This window comes from Arachis ipaensis, chromosome B5 (genome assembly GCF_059453495.1).
Source record: "Arachis ipaensis isolate K30076 ecotype BB chromosome B5, ASM5945349v1, whole genome shotgun sequence".
In the NCBI taxonomy this organism is placed as follows: domain Eukaryota; kingdom Viridiplantae; phylum Streptophyta; class Magnoliopsida; order Fabales; family Fabaceae; genus Arachis; species Arachis ipaensis.
This window is the reverse complement of record NC_142440.1, coordinates 143,808,463-143,833,721: the sequence shown is the minus strand read 5'-3', so window position 1 is coordinate 143,833,721 and position 25,259 is coordinate 143,808,463. Positions and strand designations below refer to the sequence as shown.

Below are 25,259 nucleotides of genomic sequence, written 5' to 3'. Positions count from 1 at the left end.
ACAGAAAAGAATATCTCAAACCCAAGACAAAGCTCACAGAACTCAAGAGCATGATTACAAATACTTTCGAATACATTGTTCATGAAAGAGTCGAAAACTTGCGAAAAAACCAATTTGCAGTCTAAAAGAAAAGTTGAGCAACAAACATTCTTCAAAAGAGTAGTAAAAGCATAAATGTGGCTTTACTTCAATACAATTTCATGTTGAAGTAGATCATGTAGAGTTTTAAAAACAAAATGCACACAAGTTTGGCTAAGAGCTAAAATATTTCCTCAAATATTTTAGAAGGATAGTTAGGTGCACAACCTAACCAAAAGCAGTTCATAAAAACTCGGAAGTAATCAAATGCTTGTTCAAAATTCTCAAAATTTCATATTCAAACAAGCGTATATAACATTTATAGCAAGTACGAAAGAGGAAGTTAAACTCTTTTTAGAAAAGAAACTCCGAAGTAAAAATTTGCTTACAATTTGGTAAAGGAAATAAGTGGTGCATTACAAATGGACAGGTTTCCATTAAACAACGAAGCTATTCAAAACTTCATTTAAAATAGCGCATGCCAACTTTAAATCAACTTTGTCAAAATTGAACAATGGTTTCAATTACAATCAGGCAACAGAAAAATAAATTTAGTTTAGAACTTCTTCAAAGAGAATTCAAACCTCCTTTATAAAATTTAAAACAAGACTCCAAAAGTATACTTGAAATCACCATCTCAGAAGGATATTCAAGAAAATTAGCATGTATTTAAAAGGAGTCATGCCATACAAGAAATGATCTTAAATCAAAGTAGTTCAAACAAGATCCAATAGGTACGAGACATCAAACAAGCTTTCAATTGATCCAAAAGAATACAAAAGTTATAGAAAAAGGCAACTCCATCATTAGTAGTTTCTCAAGGATAAATCTTTGACTAAAAACTCTGGTAGAGACAATGAGAGGATAAACGATGCACTAATTTGAAACAAACTCACATAAGGATGAGATTCACCAGAGAAGGAAAGCTGAGATTGATTGTAGTGCTCCCAAAAGGTAGATGTATAATTAAAACAGAATCACGTATGACAGTCATAGAGGTGAAAAGCTTAAGAAGGAACGAGTCCGTTCATAAGGAGAAAGCCATGAGTCCAACATTTTCAAAAGAATCATAATGACATAAACAATGTAGTAGGCTAAACCAAACTCAAATCAAAATAAATTAAGTGAAGTTTACCAAATGAAACTCAACCAGAGTAAAAGCGAAAAATTTTTTTCTTTCCGGAATTTTAAAAAAAATGCCCAAATACATAATCAATTGAAGATGTGCATTGGAACTATAGTAAAATTACTAGAAAGTCAATTTACTTTTAAAGTAGGTGCAGTTCCGTAAACCAGTAAAAGTACAGGCGCGGTATTAGAAATAAATAGTTGTTAAAATGTATAAGAAATATCAAAATTTCATATATAGATAAGTATATATCTAATCAACAGTAACTTTTATAAAAATCCCAAAATTGGCTGCAATCACCGTCAATTAAGAGAAAAACTGAATCAACAATTTCTCTAATAATGACCCGAAATCAGGAGTTAAAAGGCACAGCGCATTAAGACAAGTTCAAGGCTATATCAAAGAATACGTGAATCAAGATGAACTCAAACAAAGGAAGATAGATGTAACAAGGACTGCAAACAAGCATATGCAATTAAGATCAAACAAGAATGCATATGAATAGAGGAATAGAGTTGAAAGATCAGACTAATTTTCAAAAGGATTAGCAATCGATAACTTCAAGTTAGGACATGAAAGAACAGGTCGACTCGAACAAAATCCAAGACACACATCTGAATGGCCTCGAGAAATAGTTTCCAACGTTCCCAAAACTCGCGATTCGCTTTACTCAAAACTCGTATATCATCTATGATAACCCATTAGTGCTCTCATATACATAATTCACTAGTATTAAGTCGGCCAAACTTAATATCAGAAATTATGCAATGCAAGACTAACAGTGTTAATCAATAGACCGTCATGTGCATAAAGCTCTAAGTCTCGTCATTAGACAAGACCTAATACATGACAAATGCTCAGAGTATGCAATTGAAGCATAGTCGGTCCATTCCTCAGGCTCTAAAGGAAGGACTGCTCTGATACCATAATGTAACACCCTAACTACCAAAGCTCACGCTTCTGGCTGCGCAACTCTGATAGCTCGGACATTACAACGACTCTTATACTATTTAATACTACAATATGAGCCTGTTTAAAACTTTAAACCACAATACCGCTCCCAAAAATACTTTCGTTCGATAACGTACATCCATAAATACCATACAACTTACAACAACTCATAAAGAGAACATCCATATATATACATAAATATATATAAATAACTTTACAAGTATTAACCAATACAATTCCTATCCCTCTTACAGAATATATCAAGATAATGGCGAGGGTTCAATAAACCATAACTAAAACAATACAGAGCATCTCAACAACAACTAAATAAACTTCTCATGACTTCTGCGCCCATGCCCTGAAAGGGGAAAAATGTAGGGGGGTGAGAACATCATCCTCGAAAGGGTTCTCAGTAGAGGGTTTTTGGGAATTACTGTAATAGGATACGTGAAGATAAACCATACCAGTGATTAATAACCGTCTTATGCCTCTTTTCAAAAACAACGGTTTACAATAAAAGTAAAGTCAAAAATCTTTTCTGAAAGAGGAATCGTTCAATTTTCAAAAACTCAAAAGCCTTTCAAAAAGGTTTATCTATGCTGAACCAAAATAGCCTTTCATACTTTTTCAAATCAGAAACACAAAACCAAAACCAACCATCGGTTCATCTCATTTCAACCACGGCCCTAGGCCCAAACAATCCAACCAACAACCAATCACCACAGTCCAACAGGGTCTCAGTAGCAAACACAAATAGGAAAATTCAAGCACAAACAGTTATTGCAAGTAGAACAATTAGCAGTTAATCACAAGTAGTCACAAAGGCAAACCAAGTACAATATGCACACCCAAACAATGTCACATAGATGCATATGATGCATGCCTGTCCTAGTGGCTGATGATATCATCTGTCGGTTATAGAGCCAACCCGACAAGTCCTGGTAGCTAACCATTGGACTGTCCCTCTGTCGTGCATCCCCAACTCGAGTTATACTCAATATAATCGTGATCATAATCATGATCCATATCCAACACCCTCACTGGTGTATATTCACGGGGGCGAGCTCATCCGGGGCTTTCACAGTGCCCGGCCACCCTTACAACATAGGGTCAACAGAGTATCAAGTCTCAACCTGGAGCACGTGGTGGCTAGCCACTGCTACTACCCAGGAAAACTCGTATCTCAGATAGTGGAAGTGCAAAATCACAATTATCAATATTTCATCATATATGCATTCATTCTCAGCCATGGATCAACATCCATCTCAGCCATCCGGCTTAAATTCATAATTCATAGTCAGCCATACGGCTCATAACTCATTCGGCAATCAGCCATAATTCAATATCATACACAGCCATTCCGGCTCATAACAAAATAGCACTTCCACCATTCAACATCATCAAATTCATAAAATTGGCATTTAAGCCATAAATCACTTTTTCTCAATTCATTTCACTTTGAAATCAAATTTCAACTCTTTTCAGCCTTGGCTTTTAAATATCTCAGTTCTCAAATCATCTCAGGCTCATAAGCCACGTTTACTCAAAGTAAGTTCCCCTTTTAAAACAATGCCACTCTCGGCATCCTCTTTCCAAACTTCCAAAAACATGTCAAGTTAAGGATCTCTTTGAGATATTCAAAATCACCCATTCAACAATGGGATTTTATAATAAAAGTTCCTTGGCAGAGTCTCAAGTCCTTAGGGGAGTTTACCATCACTCATTTCCTAAAATTCACTTAAAATCATTAAAACCTTGGCTTCCTAATTTGAATAATAAAATAGGATCTAAGCCAAATCGAGTCATGTAATCAATTACTCTTTTCAAAGCCATTTCCTTTACTTAAATAGAACCAGCTTTAAATCCATGATTAAATCTGAAGCGTCTCAAACTGCTAAGAGAATCATTTTTGTTGGAATAATGAGGCTTATTTAAAACGTCAGAATAATGAGGTTCATCAATCAAAATTCAAATCCTTTTAAAATCACGAAAACTCCTCCAAGGGAAAATCTTTATGTTTAATAGAGAAAACATAAACCCGTTTTACCTTTTTAAAACAGCCTCAAAGCAAGATTCTCTTTTCAATAATTCTTTCAAAGCGTAGCTTCATCGCTTTCATAATTGTTTTAATTAAAGATACTAAAGAAGCCCTAATTTCCCAATCCTCCAAGTAAATAGAAAAGGCATTAAACTCATGATTTCCCCAAATAACATTTCCAATAAAGACTCTGGCCCGCGTCCCCTTCCTTCATGTCGCGCAGTCTCTCCTTCTCCTCGACGCCAGCAATGACGACAGCACTCCTTGCCGGAACCGCACAGTCCCACGTCTCCGGTTCCCCCTCCTTGGTGCAACATAGAGGCGCGGCAGCAGTGACACCCGCCGGCGCCGCCCTTCCTCCTTCTCCCTTCCGGATCTTTCTTTCTTTCAAAAATCTGTGTGTGTTGCATTCTGCTAGGAAGAAAAGAGGGTTGTTGCGCTATGTTGGGGGCAAAGGAGGGGTTGTGGTGTGGCGGCTGAGAGTTAGGAATTAGGGTTTCGTTTTCAAAAATTAGGGTTAGGGATATTTTTGTAATTTCAAATAAAAATAGGGATAATATAATATAATAATTAGAAGTAAATTCTAATCCAACAATAATAATGTATAAAATACTAATTTGTTCATCAATTTCACAAATTATTTTCGATGAAATGTTCAAATCCAATAATTGTAAAATTGGATAAAAATCTCAATTTATTTTCAAATTCAATTAATCGAAACTTGCTTTAATTTTCTTTAATAAGAAAATTTCTGAAATTAAATCTACAGAAGCACTGAATTTGAAATTAGCTAATGATAGCCCTTTTTCAAAAGCTCTGGGTCTTACAATTGGCGGCATGCTCCCCACTTTGCTGAAACTGTTGAGACTGCTGAGTTGCGACCTCTAGTCTCTGTGTGTAGGACTCCTATGCAATTAACACAAGTTATTATAATTATTAAGATACATATACAATTAATCTCTAATAATTTTATAGTAGAAGATAATCAGTTGTATGTTTACTCACACAATGGTCCTGATTAGCGAATGTCGCTTTGTTCCCCTTCAGTGTATGGGTGTACTTGAACGTCTCTGCCAATGTGGCCTCACGGTCTAACGACTTCGACTACACAAGTTGCATTGAAATATAAAATGATTAGAATGTCTAGCAATGATATGCAAAAAGAATATAACGAAGTTATTAACAAAATTAAAGGAATTACATATCAGCCTGGCCTTGGTCTTCATGAAGGTCGCTGAGCCGCCGATATACTTGGACAACCTGACCGATACCCTGTTAGCTGTTCGTGAGATGCTGATGCCTGGACCCCTCATTGGTCTCCCAATGAGGTAGCATGGCCTTCTTTACCTCCGGTCGGAGCCAGCCTGTCCGCTGGTCCCGCCCATGACAAACATCGTCCAGCATCTGCTGGAGTTGCCAACCCATTCTATGGTTGAATATCTTTCGGATGGCTAGATCGTGCTCAGCATCCCAAATAAATTGTAGTTACAACAAAGAAACTTTAAAATTAGTTAAACAAGATAGAGGATATAAACTAGCTAAAAAGGTTTGAAACACAAACAATGAAAGTAACTACCACCCATTTCTCAAACCAGCGCTTCCTAGTCTCAGCGGGGATCTTCGTGTAGCTGGCTCAGGACTGGTTGTACATCAACCTAAATCTATTAAATAGGAATCATAATAATTAAAACTAGAAAAAAATAACCAGCATTCCAAATTAACCTAAATCCACTAAACAGGAATCATAATCATTAAAATTAGAAAATAATAACCAACAGTCCAAATCAACCTAAATCCACTAAATAGGAATCGTAATCATTAAAACTAGAAAACAATAACTAGTATTCCAAATCAACCTAAATCTACTAAGTAGGGATCAATTTTTAGGAACTTTCAGCAATAAAGTTAATCATAATCATTAAAACTTAAAACAATAACCAGCATTCTAAATCAACCTAAATCCATTAAAAAAGGAATTATTTTTCAAAAACTTTAAGCAATAAAGTTAATCATAATCATTGAAACTTAAAAACAATAACTAGCATTCCAAATCAACATAAATCCACTAAACAGGAATCATAATCATTAACTAGAAAACAATAACCAGCATTTCAAATCAACCTAAATCCACTAAATAGCAATCAATTTTCAGAAACTTTTAGTAATAAAGTTAATTAATCATAATCATTGAAACTTGAAAACAATAACCAGCATTACAAATCAACCTAAATCCACTAAACAGGAATCAATTTTCACGAACTTTCTTCAGTAAAGTTAATGATAATCATTAAAACTTAAAAATAATAACTAGCATTCCTAATCAACCTAAATCCACTAAACAGAAATCAATTTTCAGGAACTTTCAGCAATAAAGTTAATCATAATCATTGAAACTTGAAAACAATAACCAACATTCTAAATCAACCTAAATCCACACAGGAATCAATTTTCAAGAACTTTCAGCAATAAAGTTAATCATAATCATTAAAACTAAAAAAAATAACCATCATTCTAAATCAACCTAAATCCACTAAACAGGAATCAATTTTCAGGAACTTTCAGCAATAAAGTTAATCATAATCATTGAAACTTAAAAACAATAACTAGCATTCAAACCTAGATCAACTAAACTAGAAACAATTCAGGCACTTCTAGTGATAACCATAAATAGGAAATACATGAGCATTGAACGTGATACTTACCCCGTGCCTCCATGAGGTCAAATGCGCAACTGTACGATGGGAGGTGGTGGAGGGCCATCAGCTGTTGCCTCACTTCCGTGGCTGGACTTCGAGGCCACAGCATCTGTCGTTGGAGTCGGCGTCACCGTGGATGCGGGCTGTTAAGCGATAGGAGGCGGTATCGTCGCGGTAGACGGAGGCACATAGTTGGGGTTAGGGACCATGATGAACAACTGGTCCGCTAAACCCGCAACTTGTGGCGTGATTGGGGTGGTCGGAGTAAAGGGAGAGGATCCAGAAGTCCTGGAGGTACCGGAAGAAATATTAACCAATCTCAGCAACATTCTTAGCAAAACAGTCATGAACGCAGCAATTAACAGCAATTAACACAATTAGACAATTCTAAACACTTCAAGCATTCAAAATCTAATGTACTGAATCAAACATAACTTAATCAACCTAAATCCAGTAAGATTAAAAAACTAAACTAAACTAATTTTGAAACTGATTCAAAATTAAAATTCTAATTCTACTAAAACCTAAAATAAATTAAAATAAAATTAAAAAATTATCAATCAATCTTAACAACAATTTCTCAGCAAAACAGTCGTCAACGCAGCAATTAATATAATTAGACAATTCCAAATACTTCAAGCATTCAAAATCTAATGTATTGAATCAAACATAACTTAATCAACCTAATACACTAAGATTAGAAAACTAAACTGAACTAACTTTGAAAATTGATTCAAAATTAAAATTCCAATTCAACTCAAATCTAAACTAAATTAAACTAAAATTAAACAATTATTAAACAATCTCAGCAATAATTTCTCAGCAAAACAGTAATCAACGCAGCAATTAACACAATTAGACAATTTCAAATACTTCAAGCATTCAGAATCTAATGTATTGAATCAAACATAACTTAATCAACCTAAATACACTAAGATTAGAAACTAAACTGAACTAACTTTGAAAACAGATTCAAAATTAAAACTAATGCTACTCAAACATAAACTAAATTAAACTAAAATTAAATAATTATCAAATAATCTTAGCAACAATTCCTTAGCAAAATAGTCATCAACACAGTAACTAACACAATTAGATAATTTTAAATACTTCAACTATTCAAAACCTAATGTATTGAATCTAACCTAACTTAATTAACCTAAATCCACTAAGATTAGAAAACTAAATTGAACTAACTTTGAAACTGATTCAAAATTAAAATTAAAATTCTACTCAAACCTAAACTATATTAAACTAAAATTAAAAGAATTGGAAAAGAGTTGTTCAAGAACCTATACTGAAGAACAGAGCAAAAAATATGGAAAGACGTGGATGTTGCAGTGGTGGTCACCAAAGTTGCTGTGGTGGCAGATGGTGGTGACGACGAAGGAGAGATAGAGAAGCAGGGGATGACGGAGAAGAAAGAGGGGTATCCATATAGGGAAGATGAGACGGAGACGAGGTGAAGACGGCGGTGCTCTTGGCAGCGACGGGAGGGTGCAGAGAACGGAGGTGGTGGCGGTGATGAGAGAGAGGGTGGTGATGAAGAGAGAGAATGAAAATTTCGAAATAGGAGAGACGATGTTCGCGCTTTCATTTAGGGCACTATTACCGTCGGATTAACATTTTTTGTGTGCTCAAAATGCAGTGTTTCACTAAACAATGTTACTGTCGGATCCTCCCGGTGGTAAATCCGACAGTAGTAAGCACGCCAAAACTTTATTTTTCCCCTCCTAATATTACTGTTGACGTTACTGTCAGAAATGTTGTTCTGACGGTAATATTTTAGGGTTACAAATTTAGTGCCTAATCCGACAATAAATCCAACAGAAATCTCACCGCTAATGTCTGACGCTAAATTTGAGGATAAATCCGACGGTTCTCATCATTTTTCTTCTAGGGACTATGAGTAATAACTACAAAAACAAAATAACAGATACAATATGTAACCCTAAAATCCTGGAGAAAAAAATTTCTTTCTAGATAATCCAAGTTCCCAACATCCAAGTAAACAAACACAACAAAACAAATTCACCACATTTTTTAATACCCTAATCCCATTCTTACCTCTGTAACTTTCACTTTCAACTTCCGTCGACATTGTCAAGGAGTCCGTCACTGATGCCGTAAGTTCCCTCTCCTCGTGCTTTGTCAGCAATACTGTCAGAGGTCCACTTAGCAACACCACCACGTACATCGTCACAGATTTGCCTTTTGGAGGGAGAAGAGGAAAATATTCTAGGGCTTCCTGTAAATAAAGGTTAGGGATTGAGTGTTATATGGGAAGAAACTCAATGAACCGCTTTTCTAGTTACAAAATGGCAATGTTTTGGACTTTATAATTTGGACGAATCAGTCCCTGTCCATCTTTGACTTGCCACCGTGGCACTTAACAGACAACTCATTGACACATCATCGTTAAATAACACGTAAGTAGATTCCGTTAGATTTTGATGCTGGAGATGACGGAAGGACAACTATGTCTCACGGTTACCGGGGACAAGGACTGGGTGGTACCATTTTTTTCGACAAGAATCGGCTGTTCCTTGGGGAAAATAAACAGGAACCGGATTGGGACTTTATTCTAGATTTAATGTATAAAATAGACGGTCATGGTGTTTTTTTGTTTAAATTAAAATCGACAAAGCTACTGTCAGTTTTTATCCGTAAAAAAACTATTCCATTTCTTGTTGTCGCTGCGCTAATATTTTCCTTCAATTGCCCATGCTTAATGAAAATCAGTTACTCTCTCTCCTTTGTTCTTCAATTGATTTTTTTTCATGAATAAAAAATTTGCTCAGCATTTGTAGATGATACACTATTTTTCTCAATGATATAGGTCTTCAATTCAAGGATTGATGAAGGAAAAAGGGCATTTTTGGGTGATGATGCTGAAGCTGTTATCACAAGTAGAAGAGCTATATGTGTTACCCTTTCACTTAATTAATTTTGTTTTTTAGGACAATTATTTGGTCATCGTAATTATATGATTGGTTTGATTACAATGTTTGTGATTTGTGGTGGCATCATCTCTAATGATACTCTGATTAAATTAGTGTTGGAGGTGTTCTTAGTGATATGGATATAAAGAATAAAAAAACTATTAGATTTGTTAGTACTATCTGTCACTATATGCGGAACAAATTGAAAGGTAAGAGAACCATCATTTAACTAAAGCTCCAATAATAATATGTAATATGTAGTATATATAGAACACGCATATTAGAGCATGAAGCTGCAAGTTTATTAGTTTAGCTTCAATGCTTCATCATAATAATATTACAGTAGAGTTTCCATAATTAATATTGAAAACTCTCCAAACATGACTAGTTCCTAAAAACAAAATTTTAAGATTTAATCTCCAAGTCGCCAGGCAACATTTAGTATATATATATATATATATATATATATATATATATATATATATATATATATATATATATGGATTTGAAAACATATTTTTTTTCTTTCATTTTTCTATTATCATGCAATTTTGTTTTCTTTCTTCATGACTGACATGGATTGGTAGGTTCTTCTCTATTTCCTGTGCTAGTTCTCTAATTGTTTATTAAGTTGGATTTAATGTGCGGATCAACCATATGTAACCTATTTTATGCTGAGGAAATCTATAAAGAACTTTAGAGTCTTGCAACGCTTTTTACTAGGAACATTAGAGACACTTTACGCTTCTGCATAAAGGACATGTGGTTATATATATATGTATATCTTCCTTTTTCCTTTCTGATTCTTCTTAACTATATTATTGTTTCTATGTTTCAGGAAAAAAGATTGGGAGGAAGCTTTTGATTTTAAGGGGAGGTGGGACTTTGTGGATTCTTTTGTAAAGAAAAAAGGTATGAGTTGTTGAATTAAGTACTGAGTGACGGATGTTTAATAATAATAAGAATGATAATAATGTGGTTAATTTTGCATTCGTGCATTCATCCTCGGCTACCCAATCTAGTCTGTAATTGTTCGCTCTCCTCATTTGCACTTTGATCAATCTTGGTAAGCACTTTGTTTTCGAAGATCTTCGAATTTTGTTTCCGTTATTTGCAGCAATAGATTATCACTGACATTTTTATGTCGTATGCAAATTTGTTTAAGGATAATGTTTCTTTGGGAAAGCTTATGTTCAAGATGTTTACTCAATTCCACAACTTCTTCAAGTTACTCTCTTACAGACTGAATTTTCTTTTCATTGATTGATGTCCTGTTGAATGGAAATTTATCATTTTTGAAATAGCTCGTAAATTTAATCTCAAATTGAACTGGTAAAATATCTTCCTGTTATTTCCCCTGCATGATAAGGAAACCACAGTCCACTTTGGTGAGAGAGTGAGTCTTCCTATTTTCTTTTACGCTTTCATGCATTTTCTAAGGACTTTTTACATTTATCATTTGCTTATGACTACATATACTGGATGATTTGTTGATAATTTGCACCTCTATACTAATAATATGGGGATAAATGTAGGCTTGCCGTGCTATTGCATCTGCGATGAACGTTGTCCAAACTAGACACACTTATGGAGACATAATCCTTTATATGAAAGCATAAGAAACAAAACAACTATTTTTTTTAATTATTGTTTTATTGGTTATAAATATTTTTGTGTATTTTTCCTAGTTACTAAATTGCTTTTTGGCTATAAATTTATTATACGCCTTCCATAGATTTTGTGATAGTTACACTTTTTTCTTTGTATGTGACTCTACCCTAGGTGCTGAACTAATCATGGTTATGAACTTTTGCAGGAAAACCCCTCAAGTTTTGTGGTTGAAATGGCGAGGGTGGAATTAGTAAGTTCGTAAAACTAATAAACTTTAATTATGTAGTATTTTCTTACCAAAACTATCATTCTTCTTTTCCTTGTGCTGCCATTGACTAGCCCGGTAGTCCCGATTAAATTATGTTCTCTTTCAGCCTAGTCAAGTAGGATTTCTGGGTTAAACATTTTGTGCTATTTACTTCATTTTTAAAAATGATACTGCTATAGCCTTAGCAATGGTGGAAAGAGAAATAAAAGGAGACTTTGTATGTCTTTTTAGTTATTTCATGTCAGAAGCTTGGAAGCTGTTGAATTCCTAGATAAATTCTTGGCTATGAATCCTGATGATCCTAGGTATTATTGCCGCAAATATCAATCCCTTGTTTATGCATGATGTAATGGCTTCTTGTGAATTAATATTATTAGGTATCATATTGATCCACATAATATATAGATTACCTTTTAAAAGTTCATTGGCTTCGTTTTTTAATATTTAGTATAAATTTTATTTTTATATTTAAAAATTTATTTACATTAATTGTCTACTATTTTTAAATGAAAAAAATGAATAAAAAATATAGCTATTAAAATTGACAACATTGTTGTAATTTTTTAATTTAAAATAGATTAAAAAATCGATGGAATTGTTGTCGAATTTTTAATTTAAAATAGACAAAAGAAAATAAAAAATAGACGATGACCTTGTTGGTATTTTAATAATTAAATCGACGGCTGATTTTTTAATTTTAATAAATCAAATATCGACAGATATCTTATCAATTTTAGATAATATTATTGACAATAAAGATGTCGCTTTTATTAAATATGTAAAAATCTTAAATTCATACTATCGACACAATGGTTGTCGATTTTATGAAAATTTATCGACAGTCTGGCAAGCCGTAGATTTTATTAGATTTTTGAAAAATCAACTCATTTAAAAGTGACAGCTTTTTGCCTCAATTTTTAATCTTATCACAACTTTTAATGGTGTTTCTTGTAGTATTGATGTTTCACTTTTAATTTGAGGAATTGAGGTCACGGTTGTTTCATCAAAATTTTCGACGATAATTAGCAAGATAAAATGGTCACTTTATAATCAATTAGCGTATGAAGAATTCTGATGACAATTAGCATTGGATTTTGAAAATCTACCAGTAAACAGTTACCGCCGAATTTTTTAAAGAATTTTGCCTATAAATCCGACAGGTTTTAGTGTTTTTTTTAGTGATAGACATTATTCTCTATGATACTTGAAATTTAGTTCTAAAATAGATGCTTTTTTATGTTATTGCAAATAATTTTATATGAAACTTAAAAACTTATTTATCATTCACTCACTAGCTATAATACTAAGTACTTTGGATTCAATTTTTATTTGTTATAATAGATTCTATGAGAATGATCATCATGTGAACCATCTATATTTTAAAGTTAATTTGCCGATCATACTTTTGAATGCCAAATTTTGTTGTTGCTAGAATTTTCTTTTGTCGAGTGTGAAAAGAAGATCGGCAGAATATTCGATTAAGATGGTGGATGAGATGAAAGATAGAATGAAGACAAATGGTAGAGAAAGAGCAAAATAAAAAATCATACATAATTATGTTCTATTTTGGGTGTTTTAGTTTGATTGGTTATTGATTGTTTTAATAAATTAAAGCAACTTAGTGGAAGAACGTATAAGGAATAAAAGAATTGGCATATATTATTATAAATTCGGATTTAAAAAAATATAACTCTACATTTGACAGCGGTTACAAATCCACTTCTATATCTTAACAGAATTTTTCAACAGATGGTATTTTTCAGCGGTTAACAACCGCTGCCATCTTCAAGCAGTCCTATTTATGATTTCGTAGCAGATAGAACTGCCACAAAACTATGCCGCTGCAAAATACCATTTAGCAGTGGTTATACCAGCGGTTACTATCAACCGCTGCTAAAGGTTTAGCATCACGCTATCTACCAGCGGGTTATCAACTGATGTTATCTGTTCGGTAACGGTTAAAAACCACTGCTAATCGACTGCATAACCGCTACTATTTGCCGGATGTAGATAAAGTGGTATCTAGACATAATATATGATAAAATTTAATAATATCGTATAATCTATGTAGCTAACTTCACTTAATGAATTCTACTGTTGATGTTGTGTTTAAGTCATCACAAAATACTAAAAACTGTTATAATAATAATAATAATAATAATAATAATAATAATAATAATAATAATAATAGCGAAAGAAAAGGAAGATATAATAAACTAAAGTAGCCCGACTTATTATTTAAGTCCACAAGTGACTTTTATAATTGATATTCAAAAATATGTGAAAATACAAACGAAGTTATGCGCTTCTTAACATGTCAATTTAATTATGGCTCACGTATAAGCATTCAATTATTTTAGATTTAAATGTGCATGGCCAAGACCGAGAATGCCATTATTGCAAAAGGTATGACTTTGATTAGCTTTAAAAGAATGCCATTCTATCTTGTATACTTTTAAAAACTATAAATATAAATACATGTACATAATCTTTTTTTATTTACCAAATACAAAATAAAATACTTATGCTTTTCAAAAAGAACAAACAATTCTTCAAAAACTTTAGCAATCAAAGCTAATGTGAATTCAAGGTTGACTTGAAAATTAAATATAGGCAAGATCATTAATTCATTTAACAACATCATCAATGTCATTACTTCCCTCCGAATCAAAATAATCATTATGAACCTCGCTATGCCATTAAGGCTCAAACGATGGTGGCTTTCTTAGCCGAGATGACATACTTAGTGGCCGAGGTTGCAAATTGGGAAGTTTATATAAATAGAGCCTCAAACTTTAAAATTGGCAAAGTTGGTCTAATCCTTACTAAACAAAAGACACAGTGATTGAGGCCACTATCAAGTTTGACTTTTTATTATCGAACAATTAAATTTAATGGAGAAAATAATATTATTGTCTACAGTGATTTGTCGATTGTGACTTTTCAATTTAACGGTGAATACCAAGCCAGACACTACAAAAAAATGATGAGTACCGTCGGATTAATCTAATAAATTTGCTGCTAAAAAGGTTACCGTCGGATTTATCGTCGTCTTGTAATTGACGGAATAAACCACACTGGAAACCCCTTTCCGGCAGATTTTTTGTCCGACGCTAATTATCGGCAGATTTTCTGTTGGTGTTTTCAATGGATTGTCAAGCCAGGGGTTGATGGTTATCGTTGAATTAATCCGACAGTAACTTTCGTGCCATTTCGCTTTAAATGGCGCCAAAACTTACCATCGGATTAATCCGATGGTAAATCCGCCGATAGCATTATTAATTTTTATTTTTTTATGGATTAATCTCGGATTAAAACTCTTGTTAACAAAATTGTTATCATAAATCTAAAAGCAGTAATCAACAAATTATTTTACTAAAAAAAATGGTATGAATACAATAAAAAGTCACAGAAGAGTAATACACCCTAAACAAACAAAAATGCATAAAACCCTAACAGTTAGAGATCTTGATAATCATCGTCATTGTCGTCGTGATCCCCCTGCTGAGGTGGCAGAGTAGGTGCTGCCGTCAGTACCCCACCAGCAGCGTCACCGTCGAAACCAATAGCCGCTGCCTCCAGCGCGCATCTACTGGCTATACTCTTCCATCTACTGTCGAAGCCGATCGAGCTACTCCAACTTCTCTGTCAGGTCCGAGCTGGCGATAACACGTGCAAGAATCTCTCGATACCTCTGCTCAGATAGCTCCTACCGCTGGTGAAGCTCTTGTGTTGGTTTTTGCACCTCCTTCCTCAGGTCGATAACTTCCTGGGGATCAACAGGGTTGGTGGCAGAGGCAGAGGAAACCGCCAATGCGGAGGAGCAGAGGCCGCTGGCAAAGAACGAGCCCAACTCAAAGCAGCAATTCTTGTGGGGTTCAGAGGCAGTCTCGCGTCAAATCCTATTGGGATCCACGACTGAGATCTTCGAGCCGGCTTCGTTGGCTCCACTGAGCGGTTGAATAATAGGAATGTTAACACAAGCATTAACTTCAAAAAATTGACCAAAATTTTCAATAAAAAGCTCAATTTATTTCCTTGAATAACGATGACTCTAATCAACTAAGTATTTATCTCCTTGTTATTTAAGACAAATCAAGGTTATTCAAACTATGGCTCTAGCTTAAGTCAACCCAAAGAATCCTCAATTTGGTTTTAAATATTTGACTAAAGATGACTTTAATCTGCTAAGTATTGTATACTTAACATGAGAACACCACATGTAATATGATGCAAGCATTATGAGGCCTTAAACTTTTGGTGCAATGGTAATTAAGATGGGAAGGTGTGTATTCATTGTTGTCACTACTTGTTACATTGAGAGAAAACAAGTCATCATAGTTCACAGATACAATAAGAAAGCAACAAGAAGAAACAAAGTAAAGGCAAGACAACAATTTACATCTACAATTTTCTAGACTAATCTAACACTTCTATGCTCCTACACATGATGAGAATTACTATAACACCAGTATTTTCTAGTCACACTTCTAGATAAAAAGAGCCATAGACATTTCAAAAGCAAAGTTCAATTGCAGTAGGGAGGAAAAATTTCTCCGCATAACTTCTCTGACTCTAATCAACAAACTCTAGTTCAAAAATCAAGGAAATAAATAACTATGTAATGCAATCACAAAACCAAGATAACCACAAGCATATTTTTGCAATGCATAATGCACAGAACATGTTTGATGAAATTCCCCACATAAAAGAGGGAAGAACAAAAACAGAGCACAATCAATCTTAATACTAATTAACATCGTAAGAATCAATTAGTATAGAATAAAAATAATAATATATAAGATGGATGGAATAACAACCTTTGATAAAGAACAAGGAAGGAGCATGACAACTGGAAAGGGGGACAGACCGGCGAGCCTACGGTGATGGCAGCGGCTTTGTAAAAGCGAAAGCTAGACAACGTGATGGACTGATGATCAGCAGAGGGTAGGGCATCAACAGAGGCAGTTGGAGCAGTGGAGGTGGAGGCAATAGGGGATAGAGAGAGAGAGAGAGAGAGATAGAGAGAGGGAGAGAGAGGAAGGTTAAAGAGAGAAGAGGAATTCGAAATGAAGGGAGAGGGGTTCGCGGTTCCAATTTAGGGCATTATTACCATTGGATTTACCAGTGGATATTTTCGATGGTAATGCGGTTCGGATTACCAAAATACAGCATTTCCATTAAACGTGTTTACTGTCAAATTTGTCCGACGGTAAATCCATTGGTACAGTTGGTGCCCATTCGTCGTGGTTTCCCGCCAAAAGTTACTGGCGGTTTTACCGTCGGAAGTCACTATCCACTGGTAATTATTTGATATGATGAATTCCTCATCAAACTCGTCACTGAATCTGACGGTAAGCATTGCCGCTAAATCTGATGGTAACTCTGACAGTTCTTAGCATTTTTCTTGTAGTGAGAGATCCATTGTTGCAATTGTATTTGAAAAAGGTTCAGGAGGATGTAGCTAATTTTAAATCCTTTTAATTAAGCATGTTTCTAGAGAAAAAAAATACACGGACTGACATCCTATCCAAGTTAGTAAATACCAAACTTGGGAGTGAGAATCGAACTTTGATTCAATAAGTATTGTAAGAACCTTCTGTTAGTACTAACAATGTAATGATATCCCACTCTAGCGTTATTAGCACTTAGATGGATCTGATCTTAACGTATTTAGAACATGAATTTTTTCTTGATGACCCAACAAAAGCCAAAAAGCTAAGATTGAAATCTCTCAATGTACCATCATAGATGGTTAATTATATAAAAGAGGGTTGTCACACCCTCTACTTCACCTCAGCAAGTGATGTATGTATTACAGAAAATTCATGAAAGATATTGTGGACATCATTTGGGTGGAAAATTCCTAGTTCAAAAAGTCATGAGGTAGGATACTGTTGGCCCACAATCATTAAAGATGTAATGGAGTATGTAAAAAAGTGTAAAAAAGGGTAAAATTAAACCTTCACCAAGTATGTAATGGCTAAGCTAAAGCAGCTAACAAGGTCATCTTAAATGTGTTGAAGAAAAGGCTGGATGAGATCAAGGGGCTATCAGATGATGAATTATGGTCTATACTTTGGTCGTACTATACGACACCAGAATCTACCACTAGATAAACACTTTTTTGGGATAACTTATGGTAAAGAGGCTGTGATCCCTATGGAAGTCGGGAAACCAAGTGCTACGATGCTCCTCGAAAGCACAAATGATCGTGTTGCACTTGATCTCAATTCTCATAAATAAAGTGAGATCAATGTCTATTTTAGCTGAACATGAGTCACTACAAGAAAAAAGGCATGTGGCCGCACTTTTTTCTTGCTACGCTTTAAAAGCGTGGCCAAAAGAGGGACAATGGCCACGATATTATGAGGTTGCGATTGATTAGAGTGGCTAAAAGGTATAACACTAAAGTAAAATTTAGAAGTCTTCAAGAGGGTGATTTGGTTTTGAGACAAGTTGATGTCGGGACCTCGTCAAGTTAAAGAAAGCTATCACCAAATTGAAAAGAACCCTTTAAGATTAAAGAAGTCCTAGAAATAGAAACGTACAAGATAGAAAACTTTGATGGATCTAAGGTACTGAGAACCTAGACTGCTAATCATTTGAGGAGGTATTATTCTTATAAATTCCTAATGTATGAATAAAGGCACTCTTTTTCTGTCAAAAGGATTTTAATGAGGCCATTAAAACTTGTATTAGTTTTATTTTTGATTCAATAAAGTCTTAGTTTCAATTCATATTGATATCTTTGTTTATCTTATGATGTTAAATGTGTATATATATACTATGAGTACATGGTCGCGCTAATATGGAAAAAATGATAACAAAGAAATAAAGCGCAAATAAGTTATTTAAAATGGTCATGTGAGATTGAAATTCTAGAATTAAAGGGCAGTTACATAAGCTTAACCAACACAAAGTTAAAGTGGAAAATACCCTGAAAAGAAAGAAATACATTGCAAAATGCAAAAAAACTTAGTACGTAATATCTACTACTTGCCCATCCATGACCTTCTTGAAAGCGCTAACTGAGGAGATATCCAACTCAGGAGCCAAAAGCTTGATCTGGTTGAAGATGTTCTTCTCAGCATCGAAAATACCATCAATAGCAGCACGTTCAGCATTCTCAACAGTCTTGGCAAGTGTAGAGTTATTCTTCTCCATCTCAACAACCTTTTTCATCGAATCCTTAACTCGAGATACTGAAGTCTTCTTATCCTCTTCCAAAGATTTAACACTTTCTCGGAGTTTCCTATTATCTTCTTGTAACGAGGCTAAGGTAGCATTCAAAATTTGAATTTGAATAGCAGAAGTTTGAAGCTCCTTTTCTTTTGATGCAATTTTAGAACGGAAGCTTGGGATCTCCTTCTCTACATCCCGAACGAAGGCAGCTGAGCGAAGGAGAATCTTTTGAATTCGAGGTAAGGTGTCTTCCACAGGCATCTCAACTAACTTTGACTTGGTCTCCTCGGTCAATAAGAAAGAATCAACAAAGTCACAGTAGCGGAAATCTTTTTTCAAGACACAACCATAGGAACTTAGATCTTCCGCTTGAGTGGTTATTGATTAAGCCTTTTGTCCTTGCTCTTTTGTTTCTTTCTCACTAGAGAGCTCGAAGGAGGATGGGCATCTAAGATTTCAATATCAATGGTTGATTTCTGAGGTTCTGGAGGTGAAAGATTGCCATGGATAGTTGAAGAAGAAATCATATCCCTGCCTTCAGTGTTTGTCGAGATAGTGTTAGTACCCAACTTTCGCCTCATAGCAGTAATGGCCTCAGTTCCACCAACCATTTTAACTATCAAAAGAGGAAAACAATTAAAGTGAGAAGAACATTATACTATTTAAAATTTAAAAAATAGACATAAGTAAGAAGAAATGTCATTACCAACAACATTTTTAGAAGCTTGCACATCAGCAAGGATCATCCTCAAATCCAAAGGGTTATCATTCCATAAACCAAGAAGAGTGTGAATGATGTCACGCTCTATTGGGTTCATACCTTTCAATTCAATCTTTGGAGAAGCAACGTGAAAGTTCCAATAAAGGTTAAACCTTTTTTCATTCTCCGAAGTCATGAAAAAAGGTTGGGACCCAGAGACCCTTTCAACTTTAAAATATTTTTCTTTAAAACCATGGTACGATTCTTCAAAAAGGTTGAAAATTCTATGATTGTGGTTAGCTTGGAAAGATAAGAAACCTTGACCACAAGCACCAAAAGAAATAGCAAAGTTAAAAAAGTAAAAAAACACTCTGGTGGAGATGGGAAAGTCGAGGAATGAACATAGTAGTTCAAATCCTCGAATGATGGCCCAACTATTAGGATGCATCTGAGAAGGGGCACATCCACACAACTTCAAGACATCTTGTTGAAAATCAGAAAAAGGAATCCGAACTCCGAGACATGTAAATAAAGTTTCATACATCCACATCCAATCTGGAACATTTTTGGCATGATGATTAATATGGCAAAGACGCTCTTCTTGGTTAGGGAGAGTAAGTGAGTAGTTGTTACCAACATCATCAAAAGTGAAGATCACACCTGACCCTTTCAATTCATCAAGATCTTTTTTGGTGATGGTAGAAGGAGTATTTTTAACTTCCTCAGCTACCCAAGTATATAAATCATGTTTCTGGAAATGACTAGAAGTCAGAAAAGCTTCGTTGGAGGTTCCAATGTGTTCGTTAGTGGCAACCACTTTTCTCCTCACCATTTTTTGGGCAAATCTGTAGGAGAACCACTATGTTTTAGAAAATTAAAGTGAATGAAATTTGCTCCAAAAACAACAGAAACAAAAGAATCTAGAAAAAAAAGTTATGCGGTGGTACCGATCTAAAAAAAAATTGAAAGAAAATGAGAAGAAAAGCTTTTATGACCAAAAGAAAGGTAGTTCAAAGGAGAATCAAGGGATTCTCACATGCAAAAAAAAAAAAAAAAAACAAATACATCTATGAAAAAACAAAATAATAGAAGCTGGTGCAAAAAATTATAAAAGAAGAAGAAGTAAAAGTAGAGAGAAATGAATGCAAACACATGCATCTTCAACTGCGAAAAATAAAAAACAAACAAAAAATAGAAAAGAGAGAGTACCTGGAAGTTGCAGAAAAAACTAGATTGATAAACATGCGTTGGGTAGAGGTAGAAGATGGAAAGAGGAAGGGGAGAGAGAGTTCTTTTAAGTAAAGTTGTTCAGAAAACAAGGTGCAATAATAACGCATAGAGAAAATAAAAAATTTTCTTAAAAATAAAATTTGTGATTTATTTTATTTGATTATTTTAAATATGTTAATCAGTTAATTAATTATTTAATTTAATTGAGATAAAAATCAAATTATTTAATATTTTATTTGACCACATTAATTATAACTAATCAATTACATTAATTATTTGATTTGACTGGAATAAATGAATTAATTTTGTTTTAATTTATATTAAATTTTTGTCTTATAGATTCAGATTAATGATTTTTAAGAGTGTCTTAATTAATTATTTATTTAATTTGATTAAGATAAATATCAAATTATTTAATATTTTATTTGACTATATTAATTATAACTAATTACTTATATTAATTATTTTATTTAATTGAATTGATTTTATTTTAATTTGTGTTAATTTTTTTCATTTTATGTATTTATATTAATATTTTTAAAATTATTATAATTTTTACATAACATATTTATAAGAATTTTTTATTTAATTTAATTAATTTAAATATATATTATTTGATTCAATTTATTTTCATGTTAATATTTGAACCGTTATTTACTAAAAATTTCTTTTTATTTTTTTATTTTTTTTCTTATTTTAAATATTTTTATTTTAAATTTTAGATTTTTAGACATTATTTATATTTTTTATTTTAATAGTTCTCTTAGTATTTTTTTAATTTATTGTCTAATCGTTATATATTCATTATCAATTATATAATTGTGAATATTGCTTCAATTTTTTTAAAAATACAATTTTATTCATTTATTTTTTATTTTATCTATTTCTCTCTCTCTTTCTCTCTCTCTCTCTATATATATATATATATATACGAGAATTTTATTTATTTTTACCAATTTTTTTTTATTCGGTAATACTTTTTTTTTCTCTTATGATGCATTATTTTTGTTCTTTGATTTTTTTAACTGTAAAATATTATTATTCATTATGGTACTCTATCTCTTCTATTTTTTGTATTTTATTCTTATTTAGTTAAATTTTTATAATTTTTATTATTTTTATTCCATAGAAATTTATTTATCATAATTTTTCACATGTTAAGTCATCTCAATGTTTAAATTATATATATTTCTTACATGCTTAATCTTATTTCTAATTTGGGGAATTGAGTGATGAAATAACATCAATGAAAGTTGTTGTGTGTTTACTTCTTCACCTTTTTGACTTACCTCCCTTTTTGTAGGGATAGTGAATAATTATATACAATAGTGCCTATGCATAATGTATAAGTATAAATTGTACGTATTCTATCTTTTTTTTTGTAAAATTTTTATCATCTATCTTGAAATAGACAAAAATATTATAAATTATTTTGAACTAATAAATCTGTCATCATTGTGCTAAGATATTGTGCATTAATCTTATATTTAGCAGTTAATTGATAGGTGTTAAAACGAACAAAAAATATGAAACCTTTTTTAGATATAAATACAACTATTTCAACTCAAGAATAGATAAAATATATTGGTGAGTTTCAACAGGTAATAATGTTGGTCATATTATTCTAATTCCAAGAATGAATATGATACTAAAATATAAAACAGTTCTAGGTATATTTTAACAAAAACAGTTTTTTATAATAGTTTTTTTTTTTGCTAGGTCATTTAAAGATAAATTTTATCTCATATTAGATTATACTTGTCTAAATCAGTTAAAGTTTAAAAATTTTTCTCATAAATCATGAGAAAATATCTACAAATTTAACTACTAATATTATTTAATAAAAAAATTTTTAAAAAATAGAATTCTAATGTAAATATTTAATTTAATTACAAACTATATATTACTATTAAGGAGTCATTGTTATATTTTGAAAACAAATAAAATTATCATTCATTGATTTTATTATTTTTAATATTAGAAATAGTTAAACTTTAAATTTAATTAATTTTATAAAATTTTTATAATAAAATTATTATGCATATTTTTATTTAAAATATTTAAAAAAATACTTTATATATTTTATATATTATTCCATGCAAAGAACAAGTATATATTGTAACAGCCCAGACCACCCGCTAGCACGATATTGTCCGCTTTGGCACACAAGGCCTCACGGTTTTGCCTTTGACGATAGGGATGATGGCCAAAGCCCCCCACACTCACTCGTCAAAACGCGTCATGCTAGGGAGAGGTATCCACACCCTTATAAGGCATGCTTCGTTCCCCTCTCCAACCGATGTGGGCCTTACAATCCACCCCCTAAGGGAGCCCAGCGCCCTCGCTGGCACATCGATCCGGGTTCTGGCTCTGATACCATCTGTAACAGCCCAGACCACCCGCTAGCACGATATTGTCCGCTTTGGCACATAAGGCCTCACGGTTTTGCCTTTGACGATAGGGATGATGGCCAAAGCCCCCCACACTCACTCGTCAAAACGCGTCATGCTAGGGAGAGGTATCCACACCCTTATAAGGCATGCTTCGTTCCCCTCTCCAACCGATGTGGGCCTTACATATATACTAGTAGTATTAATTATTCGATATCCGAATACTAATAGCTAAAGAAAAAGTTTATATTTAAAGGAAGAAAGAGAAAGAATTGAGAATGATAAAAAAAAAATGTAATTTCACACAAAGGCGAAAATTGGTAATAATGTTGACCGATAGAAAGTTGATTTCCTTGTAAGATGTTCTAATAATGCTAGATATAGTTCTATGTAATTTTAGGGTGTTCAAATCTAAAACAAACAAAATAAAATCGTTCCTCTAATAAAATATAAATTGAAAATTGACTAAAATTTATACTATTAACTTATTAAACTTGATCCAATCCAATTCAAACAATATGATATAAAATTATTATTTTATTATTAAATTTTTAAGTTTTTGCATATAAACGTATCTTTTTGTTTAGTGAATATTTTATAAATATAAAATAAAAATTATTTTTTTATTATTTATTTTATGTGATTAATTTTGTGTATATATCTAATATGATTGTTTTAATTAATTATGTAGTTAATTTTTTTTATCAAAAAATATCATGAGAGCCTGTGTTGATTTTAATAAAATACTACTTAAAACATTGTTTATATAAATGTATACACATAGCGAAATTGGTATAAAATATATGAAAAATTCATCTATCTATATTAGTAAAATTATATTTGACTTTTTCCTACCAAATATTAATAAATTATCAATTATTTTTGTTCTTATACAGATAGATTCTCAATATTATTATACCAAAGAAATATTTTAAAATTAAGGTCCAATAAGTAGTATAATTTGACGTTTTGTATAAAACATTAACCTCACTTCAAAAATTAAATGTGTGTTTGCGTTTTTATTTCAATTTTTATATTTTTAAAATTTTGTGGAAGAAAAAAATAAAAAAATAGTAAAAATATCAATAAAAAATATGTTCACTTTTCATTTTAGCTTTTACCTTGGCAAAATTTTAAAAGTTAAAAATACTAAAAATAAAAATACAAATCAATTAAACTAAACATTTTTATATAAATAAATTTTTTATTGCTAGTTTAACTACAATATTGTCCTTTCGGAAATTTGTTAGCCAACCCCAACTATTTGACCTTTTTGTAAAATTTTTTAATTTCATGTTTATATTAAAAGTAGATAATGATTTGATCTATGTTATCTTTCCGAAGTTTATCTGATCTTCTTCGTATTTATTTATACTTGGACGCTCCTTGTGTGTCATGGTTCTTGGTTCTTGATCCTTGTGTGTTTAGCAAGTCTATGACGTATCTAGCTATATGACACAACTATTGGAACTTGGAATAAAATGAAATAAGACAATCCGAAAACTTCAATACTTTAGCTTGTTATTGTATTAACAAATGGCAAGGTCTATAGTGTACACCTGTATATTTTGTTGTCAATACTATTGAGAGACAAGTGTTCAGAGAGAGAGAGAGAGTGTGTGATTGAATCACTGAAGACATTTTCCATAAGTTAAAGCTCTTTTGCAGGTTATGGTGAGACTCACAATAGGTAATGACTAGATATTTTGACAAATTAATTTTGTTCATTATAATTAATTTATAGAAATGATATTGGATTAGTTGAAGAAGATTAAATGTGTTTTTCGTACTGTCAACATATTTATCAAACACACTCTTAATAATTCATCTACAAATTAAACCCTATTATCATATATCATTATTAAAATAACCTTTTCACATTTTATATTTTAAATCATCTTTCAACTATAATAATAATAATAATAATAATAATAATAATAATAATAATAATGTGCATAAAAAAATGATCAGATATTTATTAAAATAAATATTATGACTTTTATATATTAATCAATTAATAAAGATCAATTAGACTATTATC

General features: G+C 32.4%; 1 protein-coding gene across 1 annotated transcript; it reads right to left on the bottom strand.

Annotated features, from left to right (window-relative positions):
• Positions 1-18,565: 18,565 nt before the first annotated feature.
• On the bottom strand, positions 18,566-20,909 carry LOC107642100 (uncharacterized). The gene is made up of 3 exons (XM_021102845.2): positions 20,808-20,909; positions 19,605-20,443; positions 18,566-19,514 (listed from the first exon to the last, which is right to left on the bottom strand). The coding sequence occupies exons 1-3, from the start codon at positions 20,840-20,842 to the stop codon at positions 19,276-19,278; spliced, it is 1,113 nt and encodes a 370-aa protein (XP_020958504.2). The 5' UTR covers positions 20,843-20,909; the 3' UTR covers positions 18,566-19,275.
• Between the last annotated feature and the right edge of the window lie 4,350 nt (positions 20,910-25,259).

Bases quoted from the DNA above. Each gene is read 5' to 3' on its own strand.
- LOC107642100 (XM_021102845.2), bottom strand. From the start codon at position 20,842: ATGTTTATCAATCTAGTTTTTTCTGCAACTTCCAG. The intron at 20,444-20,807 runs GTACTCTCTCTT...GTTCTCCTACAG, and splicing joins GTTTTTTCTGCAACTTCCAG to ATTTGCCCAAAAAATGGTGA. The intron at 19,515-19,604 runs GTAATGACATTT...CTCTTTTGATAG, and splicing joins AGCTTCTAAAAATGTTGTTG to TTAAAATGGTTGGTGGAACT.